General features: G+C 46.8%; 1 protein-coding gene across 2 annotated transcripts; it reads right to left on the bottom strand.

Annotated features, from left to right (window-relative positions):
- Positions 1-984: 984 nt before the first annotated feature.
- On the bottom strand, positions 985-15,702 carry LOC112205839 (nuclear pore complex-interacting protein family member B15-like). 2 transcript variants are annotated; one of them, XM_063796965.1, is made up of 8 exons: positions 15,625-15,682; positions 14,967-15,060; positions 11,331-11,513; positions 7,586-7,685; positions 7,278-7,422; positions 3,136-3,196; positions 2,991-3,026; positions 985-1,640 (listed from the first exon to the last, which is right to left on the bottom strand). In XM_063796965.1, the coding sequence occupies exons 2-8, from the start codon at positions 15,036-15,038 to the stop codon at positions 1,050-1,052; spliced, it is 1,188 nt and encodes a 395-aa protein (XP_063653035.1). In that variant the 5' UTR covers positions 15,039-15,060; positions 15,625-15,682; the 3' UTR covers positions 985-1,049. The 2 variants fall into 2 exon arrangements, with proteins under 2 accessions (XP_063653035.1, XP_063653036.1); XM_063796966.1 differs by lacking the exon at positions 3,136-3,196 and having other exon boundaries at positions 1,437-1,640; positions 15,625-15,702.
- Between the last annotated feature and the right edge of the window lie 4,454 nt (positions 15,703-20,156).

Below are 20,156 nucleotides of genomic sequence, written 5' to 3'. Positions count from 1 at the left end.
AATCAGAGCGTCCTGTGCGGTGAGTCCCCAGCACCACTATGCCATCCACCCCGAGTATCCCCTGGGCATCCTGGCATAGCCAGATGACTTCCATGCCCCTGTTGCAATAACCACTGCTTCCAACTCTCTATAGAACACCCCTTGGGTATATCTAATGTAAGTGATATTTATTTTATTTATTTTTTGAGTCAGAGTCTCGCTCTGTCACCCAGGCTAGAGTGTGCTGATGTGATCTTGGCTCACTACAACCTCTGCCTCCTGGGTTCAAGCGATTCTCATGCCTCAGCCTCCCAAGTGGCTGGGACTACAGGCATGCACCATCACGCCCAGCTAATTTTTGTATGTTTTTCAGTAGAGGTGGGGTTTCACCAAGTTGGCCGGGCTGGTCTCAAACTCCCCACCTCAAGTGCTCTGCCCGCCTTGGCCTCCCAAAGTGCTGGGATTACAGGCATGAGTCGTGGTGTCTGGCCCTAATGTGAGTGATCTTTAACAATGAGGACTTGAAAAAGAAAACCCTGAAGAAACCTACTTCTTTGATGTCTGGACGACAAGGAAGAAGATAGAAATGGCATCAGATAATAAACAGTGTAAATGTTTATCAGAAAGGGGCTGGTGGTCGGGACCAGTAGGAGGATCGCTTGAGTCCAGGAGTGCATCTCCACAAAAATGTTAAAGGATTTTTTAACATTGGCCAGGCGTGGTGGCACACATCTGTGATCCCAGCTACTTGGGAGGCTGAGGCAGGAGGATTGCTTGAAGCCCAGGAGGTTGAGGCTGCAGTGAGCTGTGATCGAGCCACTGCACTCCTGCCTGGGTGACAGAGCAAAACCCAGTCTCAAAAATAATAATAATAATAATAATATTTTACATAACCAAACACTTCTAAAGATTAAAAAAAAAACCCTACAATTAATTAAAAACCTCAGGTCCCTCAGGCAATCATACCAGATATTGAAACAAAGCAATAACATAAGGACTGCAGTATTTATTTTATTTTTATATTATTTATTTATTCTTTGTTAGTTTGTTTTTGGAGTGTGGGTTTTGTTTTATTTTTTGATTTTTTTCTTTTTTTCGACCCACGGATTTATTCTTATTGCCCAGGCTTGAGTGCAATGGCGTGTTCTCAGCTTACTCAACCTCCGCCTCTTGGGGTTCAGTGATTGTTCCACCTCATCCACCCTCCACCTCTTGGGTTTGGGTGGTTTTTCCGCCTCGGCCTCCTGAGTAGCTAAGGGAGGAGTCTTGAGATTATCATCCACTGAGGCTGGAAGAGGAGAGGGTGGAAGAGGGATAAGGAGACACTCGTTCAGATTATCATCCACTGAGGGTGGAAGAGGAGAGGGTGGAAGAGGGATAAGGAGACATTCGTTCAGATTATCATCCACTGAGGGTGGAAGAGGAGAGGGTGGAAGTGGAGCAAGAGGACACTCCTTGATATTATCATCCACTGAGGGTGGAAGGGGACGATGGAGACATTCGGGAGGTGTCTTGAGGCTCAGGGAGTTATCCCTTATAGAACGTTGTTGAGTTGGAGGAGGTGGCTGGTGGCCCATCCTGTTTTTTAAAGTTTCAGCTGTGAGGTAGGGCCAGTGGGGCAATCCTGAAGAATGACGATGCTCCGCTGCCGCCATTCTGACCTGTAGGGCCGAAGAAGGGAATGTTTTCACACATATTCATTTGATGGACAAAATTACCGCCACCAACAGGGTCTGCACCTTCTGTTGCTGGTGATAGATTTTTGCACCTTTCCATCCTCCAGGTTTCAAAATAGCAGTATCAGTGTCATAATATCACCCTTCCACTGAGTACTGCCGACAGCTGGGGAGTAAAGAAAAGTCATTGGGACACACTGTTGTCTCCACATGCCACTGTGTCTGTCTGCAAACGTAGGCAGGCTGGGGTCCTGCCCCAGGGAAGACAGAGTCATAACAGAGTAATAAAGAAGCATGTTTGAGACACAGGAGTGTCTATGTCCATCCTCATTCCTCCCTCACAGCCATCACCAGAGCATGTTTCTTGCACCAGGTCAACAGACAGTAAGAGAGGCATGAAAAGCCCATTGTCCACACATGTTGCAGCTTCCTTTTGGAGAATGTTTTCCAGGCCTTTTATGTTCTGTCTCTGATTCTCAGAACTCTGCAAGGTCAGTGTGACCACCCTGCTCCAAATCTAAGAAAACAGAGGTTTCCAGAGGAACGAGAAATTGTGCCCAGGGTCACACAGCTTGCAAGAGGCAGAGTGGAAGTTGATTCCAGCTCTGCCTGCAGGACCCTCTCACTTCCCCTCTGTTTCCCTTCTTGACAAAGGATCTTCTTCACTCTGGAGGTGCCACCCATGAGAACAAAGAGCTCTGGAGAGATGTGGATTCCTGAAGAGCTGCAGGGGAACTGGGAGAGGGTTTTCTGACAGAACAATCTTACCTCAAGAAGTCAGTTAGGCATGGCTGTAATATTTCTTTTCACTCCCAGGTAATACCAAATTGTAAGTGCACTAGGACATAAAGAATACTTTTGTCCATGGAAAAATGAGGTGGGAATTCTAAACAAAGCAAGTTTTAAAACTGTGTTTCACTTCAAGTGTACAAGTCCCGTCACGTGTAATCATAGGACTCGGCAGCTTTTGAAGGTACAGAGGCCACACAAGAACCAGCTTAGCTGAGCATCATTTAAGGCCTTCATTTGGAATTGTCCCTGTGGGTAATAAGTTACATTCACTCTTCACTAATTAACAGTCAGGGCCCATTTGCTATTACAAATATGGAACCTCTGACACTTTGAATATTAGATCAGGGGCCCCACTGGGTGGGGATGAAGGTGTTTTTGCACAACATGGTTACCAACAGGGATGGGACTGTGATGCTTGTAGGCAGCCTTTCTCTCTGCCATCTCCCTCTGCAGGGCTTGAGCACAGAGCTGTAGGGAGAAAAATGTATCCATGTCCTGACCTGGCAGACTATGTTCAAAAGCAAGGAAAACAAACAAACTTACCCAGTTGCAAAGAGGCTTTCTTGCAGAAGGGGGGATCTGAAAAAGCCAACACATGAGAAATTGAATGTTGAGAGAGTCTAAGAGCCGTGGCATCATCTGCATCAGCACTGAACTATCCTGCAACTGCGGGGAGGAAGCTCCTTACTTTGCGTTTGTGGTAGTCCTCTGCCCGCCGCCGCAACTCTTGCGCACGTTGAAACATTTTCCTATGGATTACAATCACTTTCATCAGATAAAGCACCACTTTCAGGATGATTTTAAATAATCTGCCATATTTCTGTTATCCTCACAACTGTACCCTTACACAATCTATCTCTACCTAGAAAATGTATTTCAGATGGCTATAAGAGTACAGTCTGAGCCGGTCGCGGTGGCTGACGCCTGTAGTCCCAGCACTCTGGGAGGGCGAGGCGGATGGATCACGAGGTCAGGAGATTGAGACCATCCTGGCTAATACGGTGAAACCCCATCACTACTAAAAATACCAAAGATTAGCCGGGCGTGGTGGCAGGCACCTGTAATCCCAGCTACTCGGGAGGCTGAGGCAGGGGAATCACTTGAACCTGGGAGGCGGAGGTTGCAGTGAGCCAAGATCACGTCATTGCACTCCAGCCTGGGTGACACAGCCAGACTCCATCTCAGAAAAACAAAAACAAAAAAACTGTACGGTCTGATCCAAACTGTTGCTATATTGATTCCTCCTCTTGCTTACTGCCTGCTGACTTCTGAGATGATAGTTTCCTTCCCCATTCTCAGTATATCCCTAATTCATCCTTCATTGAGCATCTTTTATCATAAAGCTGTATTCTCTTTGTATTAATATCCTTACCGTGTTTCACAGGGCAGAAACAGCTGGGCTTATAAACAGGCATAGTCCTTTTGAAGGATGTGGTTGATCCTACAACAACACACTTTCCTAAGGATGACAACAACTCACCCCACCCCTAGAATGGCTGGTATGAACCGAGTTTCCACACAGTCTAGCTGGCAATGGGGTCAGGAGACGTTTTGCTACTTCACATCTTTTGGTCACTGGTAAATATTAAGGTACTTTGTTTTCTGTTTTGTGAACTCTCTCTCTCTCTCACGATATGTCTTCTGACCATTTGTTTCTATTTCTGCATTTACTGGGTCTAAACACTGTACAAAGGTTAAAAACAACACTCCAATGGGCGTTTCCCAAGAGGGTGGGGTTCAGTTTCTGAACTCACTTGTAGGTGTGTATTTCTTTCATATCCAATTTCCCATTTTCCTCTGCCTCTGATACCTGCCTCTCCTTTTCTGCGTGCTCACATTCTTTCATGCTTAGTTTCCTCAGATTAGAAGGGAGAGAAATGCACACACATGATCCACCAGCCCGTGTGGGATTCCCTCTGCCCTTCTGGCATCTGAAGGCTGTGATTCAAAGATCCCCCCTGCAACCTTCCCAGAAATGAACCAACTGATTCTCACAACCAAAGGGAGAATTGACACCTCCCATTGAGGGACAAAAAAAAGTCACACTCTGGCCTGCTGGCAAGTCACCTGTCATTTCCAGCTCATCTTCATAGTTCCATAGTTAGTCCTATTCTTTAGTAAATATAAAGACTATTAAAAGCTTCTATGAGGTGCACTATGTGTGTCTCTGGGGTCAGTCTTGTGCTTGACACAGCGAAAGCTCATTTTAGTTCAGTGTGAAAAACCAGACCTCACCAATTCATCACAACTAACTCCATCGGAAGCAGAGGATTGCTCCTCATCTGACTCCTCCTGTGTGAGACCTGATTCTCAGTCAGAGGCTGATGCCGGAACTGAGACCATCAGCCATAGAGAGATCCTTCCAGAATATGGTGTCATTAACCCCGCAGTTCACTACTGCACTTTGCCATGATTCAGGACTGGAACTCTTGGCATCGACTTTAAAGATCCTGGTTGAGAGAAAAGGCAATCTGAATGCTGGGCGCATCTATTGAATTAGAAATGGTCGGAATGGCTCCTAAGTCAGGGTGTTATGTCCTGAAAATAGGTGACAATGGCAAACCATCCACCCTGGTGTTGACTGACTTTAACAAGGTTCAGTTCACAGAGATTGAGGGCAGAAAAAGGAAATGGCCTAAAAAGGGTAAGTTTGCTGTGTTGCCCTCACACCACTTGATTCATGGTCCTGATCCTAAGGATCTCACCTGATACTTGGTTTTATAGGAAGGATGTGTAAAATTCCCAGAACGCTAGGAAACAGGGACAAAAACACTTCAAAGAGAAAGTTAATGAACTTGTTTCTGACCACAGGACATCCTTCAGCACATGCTGTCTGGAGTGGCCTCCAACAAGGAGTGTGTGGTGAGGTGCTGAGAATGCAATGGGAGCAGGGTCCTGTCCCCACGCTAAAGAAGCTCACAGTTTAATGCAAATGAGAAGCCAGTGAGGACATCACTACTCCTGCTGTGCACTTGGGAACTAGAAACACAAAACCTGACTCTGGAGGGAAGCTAAGGAAGCATTCTACTCTTGAGTTGACATAAGTGCATCTGAAGCTTCTGATCTCCGATGAGAACAATGGGGGACACCAAACAGAATATAAAACTCATGATTGAATACATCAAATTGCTAACATGGCAGTAAACAGACATGAGGTGAAGATGGAGAAGAAGGAAACCCAGGACGAAAGTCAGCCTCGCATTTGGAACCCATTTCCCTGAGTTTCATTGCTGAATTCCAGAAGGAACTACTGAGATGCAAAGAAGCACAGCAGCTTTTGCACACATGCATGGGATTAGATGGAAAACAAGTGGATTGAGGGTCTGCCAATGAAAGCGACCCATACTGAAGTCCACTGGCTCTGGTTGAGACCCAGAAGAGTCATGCATCAGAATAAAGGTGGACAGAAAATACCCTGGCCTTTGTAGGGACTGAGCCTGCACCGATGACCTCAATTGCCGCCTGTATGGAGGACCCCTGACCATCCCCCAGAAGTAGACTCCCATCTCTTCTGCAGCAAGATAACATGCTACTAGGCCTCAATTCATTGCTAAATATTTTTTAACAACTATCTCACATTTAACAAAAAAAGATCAGTCATATGGCAGCAAAATACAATGTAATATGACCAAAACATGAAAGACTGTGAAAATGAATCTGGAGGTGACCCAAGCATTGAATTCAACAATCCAGGCTGGGTGCGGTGGCTCACACTGGGAGGCGGAGGTAGGCAGATCACCTGAGGTCAGGAGTTCAAGACTAGCCTGGCCAACATGGTGAACCCCTGTCTCTACTAAAAATACAAAAATCGGGCCTGGCACGGTGGCTCACGCCTGTAATCCCAGCACATTGGGAGGCCGAGGTGTGCGGATCATGATATCAGGAGTTCTAGACCAGCTTGGCCAATATGGTGAAACCCCGCCTCTACTAAAAATACAAAAATTATCCGGGCATGGTGGCATATGCCTGTAGTCCCAGCTACTCAAGAGGCTGAGGGATAAGAATCGCTTGAACCTGGGAGGTGGAGGTTGCAGTGAGCCAAGATCATGCCACTGCACTCTAGCCTGGGTGACAGAGTGAGACTCTGTCTCAAAAAAAAAAAAAAAAAAAAAAAAAAAATTGGCCAAATGTGCTGGCACACACCTGTAATCCAAGCTACTCAGGAAGCTGAGGCAGAATTGCTTCAAACTGGGAGCAGAGGTTGCAGTGAGCCAAGATTGCACCATAGCACTCCAGCCTGGGCGACAGAGCGAGACTCTATCTCAAAATTAAAAAAAAAAAAAAAAAGGCTGGCTGTGGTGGCTCACGACTCTAATCCCAGCACTTTGGGAGGCTGAGGCAGGTGGATTACCTGAGGTCAGAAGTTCGAGACCAGCCTGGACAACATGGTGAAACCCCATCTCTAGTAAAAATACAAAAATTAGCTGGGCGTGGTGGTGGGCACCTGTAATCCCAGCTACTTGGGAGGCTGAGGCAGGAGAATTGCTTGAACCCAAAAGGCAGTGAGCCGAGATTTTGCCATTGCACTACAGCCTGGGCAACAACAGCAAAGCTCCATCTCAGGAAAAAAAAAAAAAAAAAAAAGACAGAGAAAGGAAAACCAATGCCAGTACTAGCAACTCCTCTTCCCCCGAAAAAATGACAAACAAGAATGTAGGAAGGGAAAGGAATTATACAGCTTAAACTAATGAAGCAGAAAGGACAAACTCAATTTTGAACCCACTGAATGTGCCACAAATATTGTAGAAAATATTCTCAAGGACTTTACAGTTGTCTACTTTGATTGGCACATGGTTCATACAACAGTATTTGTGTCAAGGCACATCTTACTGTTTTCTGGCGGTCTTCCTCTTTCCATTGATTTTGTCATGATGGTTGATTTTCGTTGTCACCTTCCTCTTACGGATTTTAGCTCTAAATTTTCTTTCCACATTTCTCCATGGAGTAATGACGTCTTTCAGGCCAATTTTATTTCCTGGAAAGGAAGAAACTCTTTTCTTTGTGTGCATACAAATGGACCTCAGCCCTTGGTGAGAGTGAGGAGAAGAGAAGGTGAGAAACCTGAGGGCAAGAAGCTGTTCTTTCCCTTTCCAGGGCAAACTCATTTCCACACTATGGGGACTCCAACAGAGCCATACCTTCCTGTCTACGTCGGTTGGACCTCCAGGCTCTCTGCTGTACATCCGTGGATCCATCATGTCCATTTCGAGAACAGAAGATAGTCTTCAGGAAAGACACCTAGGAAATAATAATATAAGAATGACGGCTGGGCACGGTGGCTCATGCGTATAATCCTAGTACTTTGGGAGGCCAAGGCAGGTGGATCACGGGGTCAGGAGTTCAAGACCAGCCTGGCCAAGATGGTGAAACCCCGTCTCTACTAAAAATGCAAAAATTAGCTGGGCATGGCAGCGGGCGCCCGTAATCCGAGCTACTCGGGAGGCTGAGGCAGAGAACCGTTTGAAGCTGGGAGGCGGAGGTTGCAGTGAGCCGAGATCACACCACTGCACTCCAGCCTGAGCGACAGAATGAGACTCTGTCACACACACACACACACACACACACACACACACACACACACACACACACACACAAGAATGACATGAGGCTGGCACGGTGGCTCACTCCTGTAATCCCAGCACTTTGGGAGGCCGAGGCAGGCGGATCACCTGAGGTCGGGAGTTTGAGACCAGCCTCACCAACATGGAGAAATGCTGTCTCTGCTAAAAATACAAAATTAGCCAGGCATGGTGGTGCATGCCTGTAATCCCAGCTATTCGGGAGGCTGAGGCAGGAGAATCACTTGAACCCAGCAGGAAAAGGTTGTGGTGAGCTGAGATTGTGCCATTGCACTCCAACCTGGGCAACAAAATTGAAACTCTGTCTCAAAAAAAAAAAAAAAAAATAGGCCAGGTGCGGTAGCTCACGCCTGTAATCCCAGCACTTTGGGAGGCTGAGGCGGGTGAATCACAAGGTCAAGAGATGGAGACCATCCCGGGCAACATGGTGAAACCCCATCTCTACTAAAAATACAAAAATTAGCTGAGCATGGTGATGCACGCCTGTAGTCCCAGCTACTCGGGAGGCTGAGGCAGGAGAACTGCTTGAACTCAGGAGGCAGAGGTTGCAGTGAGCCAAGATCCCACCACTGCACTCCAGCCTGGTGACAGAGTGAGACTCCGTCTCAAAAAAAAAAAAAAAAAAAAAAAAATGACATGAATATACTTCACACAACTGAACTGTACACTTCAACATGGTTAGATGGTTATTATCATCTTATAAGTATTTTACCACAGGTTAACATGTTTCACAACTTGAAAAGGAAGTAATTACCTTCAGCTCTCTGAGTTCTAGAATTTGTAACATTTCACCCCCTGCTCCTTCCTGATCTGCACTGGAGCATCTTCCTTCTGTCCCTGCTCTACTCAGAGTTCACTTTCTTTCCCTCACATCAGCTTCATTGAGGCTGGTTTGAACTTAACGCAAAACGTTCTCACTAATGACTGAATTCCCACCAAGATTTCCATATTATCACAGTATGCTTTTAATCTTCTAAGATATTAAATATTTGTTCTCATCATAGCGAAAATGCAATGCAAATCCCATCTCAGATGTGGGTCAGATACCTATGAATCTCCTGAGGTAGTCATTGAAATGACTTTTTTCTTGAGATGGAGTGTCACTCTCAACCATGCTGAAGTGCAGTGGCGCTACCTTGGCTCACGGCAACCTCCACCTCCCAGATTCAAGCGATTCTTGTGCCTCGGCCTCCCAAGTAGCTGGGATTACAGGTGCCTGCTACCATGCCTGGCTAATTTTTGTCTTTTCAGTAGAGATGGGGTTTCACCATGTTGGCCCATCTGGTCTTGAACTCCTGACCTCAAGTGATCCACCTGCCTCAGCCTCCCAAAGTGCTGGGATTACAGGCATGAGCCACCACACCTGGCCTGAAATAGTATCTTTCAAATTCTTTGTAGAATTTGTTTTTTCCTGATTTCTGCACATAGGATAAAAAAAAAAAATCATGTACTAGGATTTTGAGAGAAGCAATGGGTAATCTAAAAAGATGAAAAGAGCAACCACGTCAATCCCACAACTACTGCTAGATTTCATAGGAAAGGTAGCTGGCCCAGTTTGGAGCTAGGAGAAATGTTAAACACATGAAGAAATGACAAGCAAAGAAATGCCATCACGCATGAATGCTTCATGGCACCCATGATGTCCCTGCTTAGGAGGTAATGGCATAGATGACTAGATGACAAGGACAAAGATGAGAGGTGCGAAGTTGTCCAAGTCCAACAGCTCAACTGAACTTTCCTAAATGGAATTGTTAAAAAGTGGTAAATTTAACAACTTCCCCTGGCTCACGTGGTGGCTCACGCTTGTAATGCCAGCACTTTGGGAGGCTGAGGCGGGTGGATCATTTGAGGTTGGGTTTTGAGACTAGCCTGGCCAACATGGTAAAACCCCGACTCTACTAAAAATACAAAAATTAGCTGGGCATGGTGGTGGGCACCTGTAATCCCAGCTACTTGAGAGGCTGAGGCAGGGGAATCGCTTGAAGCCAGGAGGTGGAGGTTGCAGTGAGCCGAGATCACACCATTATACTCCAGCCTGGGCAACAGAGGGAGACTCATCTCGGGGGTGAGAAAAGAAAAAAAAAAAAAAAAAAAAAGCTTCCTCCAATTTATACCGAAAATTCTCTGTTCAGGACTAAGTGGCATAGAGAATGTTAAATGTGCCTAGATATCTTCATAACTCATATATTTTCTGTTTTCTACATATCTTGAAAGGCAGTGCCAAATGATGTGTAATTATCTAGGTGGTTAAACTGAAACATACTTCCTCTTCCCTTGAATATAAAAAAGCATCGTGGTATTAGTACTTTTATCTTGGATCATTGTTCAGAAGGAGGTTCAGCCCCCAGACGACCACATTTTTACTGTCATGAATGGCAAGACAAAATGTAGAGCTCAACTTCCCCAAAGGAGAAAAGGCTCAAAAGACAAATAATGGCACGACTTAGCAGCCAAATTCTTACCAAGTACAGACTTTTGACATACTGATCTCTCTCCAGTTGCAAGTGGGAACATGCACTTTGAATGATGTCATTCAAAATTACCCTGCCCAGACACACTTTTCATTGATTCTCTTGGAGGGCAGTTCTAAGAGATTCTCTGGGGCTTTCTCTGCATCATGAGACGCAGTGCAGTTCTGCCCTTCACCTTCCGGCAGTTTGTCACCTCGTCCCTATGACCTCAGAGGAACTTTGTCTCAGGCCAATTGTTTGTTCCTTGGCCTCTTTCATTTCCCCTAAAAATCATTTGCTGCCCCTCTAAATGGCCTACATCTCCATCTATCTCCCTCTCCCCTCAGAAGAGGGTGCTCTTTAAGCATCAACCATCTGGCCCTTCTAGCAGTCTCATTTTTCAGCTGGTTCCCATGTTTATGCCTGTTCTATGTTTTTCTTCTCCTGTTAAGCTGTCTGTTGTCAGCTCATTTCTGCAGTGAATCTTCAGAGAGGAGATTGGAAGCTTTCCTTCCACCCATACGATAGAACTATAAAGCAGAAGAGTTTAGAAAGAATTTCCTATTTAAGTGACGAAACCTCATACTCCATTTGTGATAAATAGCACAAAGGTTAAAAAAACTTATTTTTGACCAAAAGCTCTGTTGACATTCTATTAAACAAACACCGACCTATTTAATTTTCATAATGTAAATGGCAGACATTTTCATAATTCTTATGCTAATAAATCATTTCCCTGATTGTTTGGGTAAAACCACATATTCATAATGAAGTCCAGAAATGTGAATTGTTTTATATAATTTATTCTTATTTGTGATTACAAGTATACCTCTACAGAAAGTTAGTATACTCACACAAAGGTAATTTGTGCAGAAGAGAATGGTAAATGTGTAAGGTCTCAGAAACCCAATAATGATAATTATCAAATTATCCAATTTTTGTGGAGATGGGGTTTTGCCATGTTGGCCAGGGTGGTCTCGAACTCCTCCACAAAAGTCAGTCTCACGATGACGATAGACAGCCAGAGTATTGATAACCTGGAATAATAATAGTTGAAATAATGAAAAGGTCAATGACACCGACAATATTTCACTCAGAAAGAATCATCCTTAGAAACCGTCAACCTCCTCCAAAAGGTAACCACATCCCTCAGATATCACCGTGGGATTCCACTGCTACAAAAAAGAACAGAAGTTAGAAGTCTCATGTTTTTCAGATGGCTGGTAGTGTTTTTAGGCATTGCAAATGTGGGGTGCTGTCTTTCTTGGTATAAAGCAGGGATATCCAATCTTTTGACTTCCCTGCCTATATTAAAAGAAGCAAAGCTGTCTTGAGCCACACATAACATACACTAACAAAAGCTGATGATCTAAAAAAAAAACTCTTTTTTTTTTTTTTTTTTGGAGACAGAGTTCCGCTCCACTCAGTCGCCCAGGCTGGAGTGCAGTGGTGCAATCTCGGCTCACTGCAACCGCCAGCTCCTGGGCTCAAGCCATTCTCCTCCCTCAGCCTCCCGAGTAGCTGAGATTACAGGTCTCTGCCACCATGCCCGACTAATTTTTGTATTTTTAGTAGAGATGAGGTTTCACCATGTTGGCCAGTCTGGCCTTGAACTCCTGACAGGCGATCTGCCTGCCTCGGCCTCCCAAAGTGCTGGGATTACAGGTGTGAGCCACCGTGCCCAGCCATTTGTTTTTGTTTTTGTTTTTGTTTGGTGTTTTGTTTTTGAGATGGGGTCTCACTCTGTCACCCACGCTGGAGTGCAGTGGCGTGCTCTCGGCTCACTGCAACCTCTGCCTCTCAGGTTCAAGTGATTCTCCTGCCTCAGCCTCCTGAGTAGCTGGGAGTACAGGTGCCTGACAATGCACTCAGCAAATTTTTGTATTTTTTGTGGAGATGGGGTTTTGCCATGTTGGCCAGGGTGGTCTCGAACTCCTGACCTCAGGTAATCTGCCCGCCTCAGCCTCCCAAAGTGCTGGGATTACAGGCATGAGCCACTGTGCCTGGCCAAAATCTCCTAATGTTTTAAGAAAGTTTACAAATTTGTGTTGAACTGCATTCAAAACTGTCCTGGGCCACATGCAGCCCGTCACTCATGGCTAAGACAAGCTAAGTATAAAGTAATTATCTTTTCTTTTTGTTTGGAGACAAAGTCTTGCTCTGTCACCCAGGCTAGATTGCAGTGGCATGATCTCAGCTCACTGCAACCTCCACCTCCCGGGTTCAAGCGATTCTCCTGCCTCAGCTACTGAGTAACTGGGATTACAGGCGCCTGCCACCGCACTCGGCTAATTTTTGTATTTTTAGTACAAACAGGGTTTCACCATCTTGGCCAGGCTGGTCTCCAACTCCTGACCTCATGATCCACCTGCCTCGGCCTCCCAAAGTGCTGGGAATACAGGTGTGAGCCACTGCACCTGGCCAGTAGTTATCTTTTCTTTAAAGTTATTTACTTGTTTTTTAAATTGATGTATAACATTGGATGCATTTATTATATATCACATGGTAAAAGAATCCCTCTAAATAATACTTCTCTCTTGGATTATATGAATCTTTGTCATTTAAAGCTCAGCATGAGTAAAAAAAAAAAAATACAATGAAGAGATTACTTCATTCACAAATAAGTATCAAATTTTAGTGCTTAAAAATTAACAAGGTGGGCCGGGCGTGGTGGCTCACGCCTGCAATCCCAGCACTTTGGGAAGCCGAGGTGGGTGGACCATGAGATCAGGAGATTGAGACCATCCTAGCTAACACGGTGAAACCCATCTCTACTAAAATTACAAAAAATTAGCAGGGCATGGTGGCACGCGCCTATAGTTCCAGCTACTTGGGAGGCTGAGGCAGAAGAATCACTTGAACCCGGGAGGCAGAGGTTGCAGTGAGCCGAGATCGCACCACTGCACTTCAGCCTGGGTGACAGAGCGAGACTCTGTCTCAAAAAAAAATTACCAAGGCGGAGATCATGAAAATGGCATGAATAGTGTGGGATTTCTCTAAGATTGTTGATATTAATTCCATTAGACTCTTAAGTGAGTGAAGATGAAGACTTCCCCTGAGTAAGTTCAGACAGCTTGTGATAACATTTCTACATCGATTCCTCAGGATTTAACTATATATTCTTGAAAACATCTCAATTTTAAATGTTTCTTTCAAGATGGTGAATTAAACAGAGATAGCCCTTCATCAGGTTGAACTCAGCATATGCTGAGTCTGAAATGGAAATGATGGAGTTAGAGAACCATACAACAATGGTAATGATTTCAGAAACATGGTGTTGAGCAGAACAAAGCAGACACAAAAGAGTACCTATGGCATGGCATGCATCTGTATACGCGAAATTCCAGAATAAGCAAGCTAACCTATGATAAGAAAGAGACTGGCTGGGAAGAGTGAGAGTTCACTTTCTGGGGTGACATAATAATGTAGATCTTGGCTGGGCACGGTGGTTCACGCCTGTAATCCCAACGCTTTGGGAGGCCGAGGCGGGCGGATCACCTGAGGTCGGGAGTTCAAAACCAGCCTGACCAACATGGAGAAACCCTATCTCTACTAAAAATACAAAATTAGCTGGGAGTGGTGGCACATGTCTGTAATCCCAGCCACTCGGGAGGCTGAGGCAGGAGAATCGCTCGAACCTGGGAAGCAGAGGTTGCGGTGAGCTGATATTGCCCCATTGCACTCCAGCCTGGGCAACAAGGGAGGAACTGTCTCAAAAAAATAAATGAATAAATAAAATAATGTAGATCTTGAAAGGGGGTTGGTTTATGCTGGTGTATGTACTTTCCAAAGTTAGTAAACTTACACTTAAGGTTATATATTTTGGCCAGGCGCGGTGGCTCACGCCTGTAATCCCAGCACTGGGAGGCCGAGGCAGGCAGATCACGAGGTCAAGAGATGGAGACCATCCTGGCGAACATGGTGAAACCCCATCTCTACTAAAAATACAAAAATTAGCCAGGCATTGTAATCTGAGCTACTCAGGAGGCTGAGGCAGGACAATTGCTTGAACCCCAGAAGCGGAGGTTGCAGTGAGCCGAGATCTTGCCACTGCACTCCAGCCTGGGCGACAGAGTGAGACTCTGTCTAAAAAAAAAAAAAAAAAAGTCATCAAACCAGATGACACAAATCAAATGACATTTCACTTTGTTTTGGTCCATTTTGTTTGTTAGAGACAAGAGTGCAGCGGGGCCATCTCGGCTCACTGCAACGTCCAGCTCCTGGGCCCAAGCGATCCTCCCACCTCAGCCTCTCCAGTAACAGGGATAACAGGTACGCACCACCAGGCCCAACTAATCTTTTTTGGAATTTTTTGTAGAGATGGGGTTTCGCTATGATGCCCTGGCTACTCTTCAACTCCTGGACTCGAGTGATCTGCCCACCTCGGCCCCCTAAAGTGCTGGGATTACAGGCCTGAGCTGTGTAATTTCATGCCGCGTGACACAGCCCAGTAAAAAGGAAGAAACCCCGCGGGTCCAGCGTCTACTCACAGGGGTGGGATGATGGCTGATAAATCCCAGCAGGAGCCAAAAGAGGAGCCACCACCGCAGCCGCAGCCGCATGTCCTGGTCCTTTCAGGGCGCCCTGAGGCGGCCAGGACAGAGGTGGAGGTGGCTTAGGGCAGGGGGGAGGGAAGGGGACGGGGACCGGGGCCGGATCTGAGTTGGGGAGGGGGAGGGGAGGGGGAGGGGAAGGGGAGGGGAAGGGGGGAAGTAAGGGAAGGGAAAGGAGGAGAAGGGGGCTGTTGGGCACCTGGAGGAGGTGGAGGAGGAGGACGAGGAGAAGAAGAAAGGGGTCTGGGAAAGGATCCGGTTCAAATTAAGTTCTCAAGCGCTGGTGGAAGGTTTAGCTACAGGTCACGGAGAAGATCAGGGAAGCAACAGGACACGCGGGGCAAGGGAGCGTGAGGCTTAGGAGCAATTAGAGGGAGACAAAAAGGTTCTGCTATCCACCAAACCTTCTTCGGTCTGGGCCCTCCCTTGGCAACCCTGGGGCTTTATACTCCCTCTCCACCAATCCCTGATGACCCCGGTGGTGCCTCACAATGGACAACGCCAAGTAGCGCCCGCATCATTCCAATGACCCCTCCCCCATCTCAGTCTCCCACACTCCTCGCAAGGACAGGTCCTCTCTGGAACCTTCACAAACCTGATTTCTGGTCCTCCCCAACCAGCTCCCTGTCCCTGCTTCTGGGCGCTCCTTCCTTCCTGAGCTCCCAGGGTTCCTCAAGGTCACTTTTGGCGACAAAACATAAAAAGCAAATGATGGCAGGATGGCAGGAAGAACCTCATACCCAAGCAGGGTGCCAGGTTTTACAGCCTCCGCTCAGCCATTCATATCCTAAGCAACAAAACATCAGCAGGATGCGGAAGGTCCCGATAGTAAACCATCTCCATCACATCCATGTAGCCATCCGTCCATCAACCTGTATCTCAGGAACAAATGTAGATACATTCATTTTAAGCATGCATGGTACATTTACAAAAATTAACCTGACTTATTTTGTTCCAGCAAATCTCAATATATTTGAGAGCAATCAAATCACACAGCATGTTTCTGATCATATAACTGTGCTAGAAGTCAATGATTAAAAGCTAATTCAAAATTATTATTTGCTTGGAAATTCAAAGTGCCCTTAGAAGACATAAACATAAGAAAGAATCCAAAATGAAACAAGATTGCCTTTCAACTCAATGATAAGATCATAACATGGCAATAAAATGTCTCCCTCTGTCCTGGGAATTCCTCTTTGTGCCACAAGGTCGTGTGATCGCAAATCACCCCTAACCCACCTAGACATTTTAACATCCGAAACCGAGTGATGATGTCCTTATCTATATCATCTTACTGCCTGTGTGTGTGGACTTTAAATTCTGAACCCAAATGAGGGGGAGAAAACCAAGTTGACTTTCATGATTGACCTCTCAGGGATGTCCAAGGAATCTGTGCATTTCAAGAAACAAAGTTCATCAGCTTCTCTCCTAAGGTATTTGCCCACAATACCCAGAGGGCTTGGCAGCATCATGTGTGATGGGTGGGGAGCTCCAAGCAGGTGGGCAGGACCCAGGGGCCTGGTGACCAGGACAGACCCCCACTGTCCATCACCTTTCCTGGCCCTGTCCTCTGCTAAACTTCCCACAGGTCTTCTGCCCGATCACACAGAGTATGCCCAAACTCTCTCAGGCCTCTGGCAGCTGAAAACCACTGCTTTAAATCCCTTTACCATTTACTATGACATAAGGTTATTGTAAACAGGAAATATTCTATTGATGCTACAAATGGAAAGCCAATGCCTTTACCATAAATAGAAAAACAACCCTAAGAAGCAAGCAAAACAAAAACAAAAGAGGGGCTGGGTGTGGTGGCTCACGCCTGTAATCCCAGCACTTTGGGAGGCCGAGGTGGGCGGATCACAAGGTCAGGAGTTCCAGACCAGCCTGGCCAATATGGTGAAACCCTGTCTCTAATAAAACACAAAAATTAGCCGGGTGTGGTGGTGGGCACCTGTAGTCCCACCTACTTGGGAGGCTGAGGCAGGAGAATAGTTTGAACCCGGGAGGCAGAGTCTGCAGTGAGCCGAGATTGCACCACTGCACTCCAGCCTAGGCGACAGAGCGAGACTCTGTCTCAAAAACAGCAACAACTACAAACAAACAAAAAACAGGGTTAACAAAAGTATGGAATTCAATTCTTTTTATATGCTGCAGCCACGTTCTGGCCCTAGATTTGGCTGGGCATGGTGGCTCACGCCTGTAATCCCAGCACTTTGGGAGGCTGAGGCAGGCGGATCACGAGGTTAGGAGTTCGAGATCATCCTGGCCAACATGGTGAAACCCCGTCTCTACTAAAAATACAAAAATTAGCTGTGTGTGGTGGCAGGTGCCTGTAATTCCAGCTACTCAGGAAGCTGAGGCAGGAGAATTGCTTGAACCCGGGAGGCAGAGGTTGCAATGAGCCGAGATCACACCACTGCACTCCAACCTGGGTGACAGAGCAAAACTCCTTCTGAAAAGAAAAAAAAAAGAAATATTAAGTAACTTGTCTGAGGCCACATAGTTACCAAGACGTGGGAGCTGGGACTTGAACCCAGGCAGTCTGGCTGGATTCATGCCTGCAGCCTCTGCACTCCTGCTACTTACTGTGTGAGAAGCGCCTGTTCTGTGGAAGGTTGTGGGCTGAGATCTTTCCATGAGTTCCACTCATTTACCCCCAAGGCTGTTCTTAAAGACGGGCATGACGGTTATGCCCATTTTACAGATGGGGCCCTGAGGCTCAAAAGGGCATGCCACTCACCCATTTCCACAAAGCTATAGTTAGTTAGCAGAGGGCAGAATTCGGCCGCCTCTCCCCTAGCTTGAAGGCTGTGATTGACACAGAGGTTTTTTTGTTGTCGTTGCTGTTGTTTGTTCCTTTTTCTTATTTTTGAGACAGGGTCTTGCTCTGTCATCCCAGCTGGCGTGCAGTGGTGCGATGTCAGCTCACTGCAAACTCTGCCTCCAAGATGCAAATGATTCTCGTGCCTCAGCCTCCCAAGTAGCTGGAATTACAGGTGTGCACTACCACGCCCAGCTGTTTTTTGTAGAGATGGGGTTAGTAGAGATTTGTTTTATAGAGACGGGGTTTCACCATGGTCTCTACTAAACCCTGTCTCTACTAAAAATACAAAAATTACCCAGGCGTGGTGGCACATGCCTGTAGTCCCAGCTACTCAAGAGGCTGAGGCAGGAGAATCACTTGAACCTGGGAGGTGGAGGTTGCAGTGACCCAAAATCATGCACTCTAGCCTGGGGTCTCGCTTTTGCCCAGGTTAGAGTGCAGTGGCACAATCATAGTGGCTCACTGCAGCCTCAAACTCCTGGGCTGAAGGGAATCCTCCCACCTCAGCCTCCCAAGTAGCTAGGACTATAGGCATGTGCCATCCTGGCGAGTTAATTTTTTGTGTGTTTTTATTGTCTCGAGACAGAGTCTTGCTCTGTTGCTCAGGCTGGACTGCAATGGCATGATCTTGGCTCACCGCAACCTCCACCTCCTGGGTTCAAGCAATTCTCCTACCTCAGCCTCCCGAGTAGCTGGGATTACAGGTGCGTGCCACCATGCCTGGCTAATTTTGTATTTTTAGTAGAGACAAGGTTTCGCCGTGTTGATCAGGCTGCTCTCGAACTCCTGACCTCGTGATCCACCTGCCTCGGCCTCTCAAAGTGTTGGGATTACAGGCATGAGCCACTGAGCCTGGCCTGGTGAGCTAATTTTTAAATTTGTTATAGAGACAAGAGTCTCTCTTATGTTGCCCAGGCTGGTCTCGACCCCCTGGCCTCAAGTGATCCTCCCACCTCAGCCTCCCAAAGTGCTGGGATTACAGATGGGTGTCACCGCACCTGGCCTCTGAGGAGGATTTCATTATAAACCTGCCCTGAAGGGAGGGAATCCAATTTTACCAGAGGGTGTAGCCTGGTGAGGCCTGGATGACCTCCGGAGGCAGGGGCTTGTGCCTGGGCTGAGGCCTAAGGGACAATGGGCAGACATGAAGTTGCCCCAGGCAGAGGGTACAGTGTGGGCAAAGTCAGGAAGTGGCAGGGCTTGGATCACTCCAGGAAGAGAGAGGAGTCATGTGTCACAGAAGCTCGAGACCCAGAGAGTGAGGCAGGCAGGCAGGCAGGGACCAAGCTTGGGCACAGCCAGGAAGGCAGGACAGGGCATGGTGGGGCCAACGGAATCATTACCCAAGTCGGGGATTTTCAGGGAAACAGCTTAGATAAGGCCAGGCATACAGTAGCTCCCACCTGTAATCCCAGCATTTGGGGAGGCTGAGGTAGGAGGACTGCTTGAGCCTGGGAGTTCGAGACCAGCCTAGGCAACATAGTGAGACCCCCATATCCACAAAAAATTTAAAAAAGGAGTTTGTGTTCCTGTAGTAGCATACTTGGGAGGTTGAGGTGGCAGTATCACTTGAGCCCGGGAGTTCAAGGCTAAAGTGAGCTGATTGAGCCATTGCACTCCAGCCTGAGCGACAGAGAGATACGCTGTCTCAAAGGAAATACAAATTAAAAAACCAGCCGGGCATGCTGGCGTGTGCCTGTAGTCTCAGCTACTTGGGACACTGAAGTAGGAGGATCGCTTGAGCCCAGGAGTTCAAGGCTGCCGTGAACTATGATTGTGCCTCTGCAGTCCAGCCTGGGCGACAGAGAAAGACCCTGTCTCTTAAAAAAAAAACAAAAAAAAACTTAGATAAGAGGATGCTGTGCCTCCCTGGGGGTCTTCAGTCACCCATGGTCCTGGCAAGAGAGGAGGGCCAGGAGAGAGCTTCACCCACCTGCTGTCCTGCCCATGTGACATCCGCAGGTGCTGCCATGGCCACGACTGTTGTTACACTCGAGCTGAGGAGGCCGGCTGCAGCCGCAAGACAGAGCGCTACTCCTGGCAGTGCGTCAATCAGAGCGTCCTGTGCGGTGAGTCCCCAGCACCACTATGCCATCCACCCCGAGTATCCCCTGGGCATCCTGGCATAGCCAGATGACTTCCATGCCCCTGTTGCAATAACCACTGCTTCCAACTCTCTATAGAACACCCCTTGGGTATATCTAATGTAAGTGATATTTATTTTATTTATTTTTTGAGTCAGAGTCTCGCTCTGTCACCCAGGCTAGAGTGTGCTGATGTGATCTTGGCTCACTACAACCTCT

The sequence above is a fragment of the Pan troglodytes genome, chromosome 18 (assembly GCF_028858775.2).
Source record: "Pan troglodytes isolate AG18354 chromosome 18, NHGRI_mPanTro3-v2.0_pri, whole genome shotgun sequence".
In the NCBI taxonomy this organism is placed as follows: Eukaryota; Metazoa; Chordata; class Mammalia; order Primates; family Hominidae; genus Pan; species Pan troglodytes.
This window is presented reverse-complemented; position numbering and strand designations above follow the sequence as displayed.

Bases quoted from the DNA above. Each gene is read 5' to 3' on its own strand.
- LOC112205839 (XM_063796965.1), bottom strand. From the start codon at position 15,038: ATGCGGCTGCGGCTGCGGTGGTGGCTCCTCTTTTGGCTCCTGCTGGGA. The intron at 7,686-11,330 runs GTGAGTATACTA...ATTATTTCCTAG, and splicing joins TCTGCACAAATTACCTTTGT to GTGTCTTTCCTGAAGACTAT. The intron at 3,197-7,277 runs GTAAGATGTGCC...TGTAATCCATAG, and splicing joins AGGAAGACCGCCAGAAAACA to GAAAATGTTTCAACGTGCGC.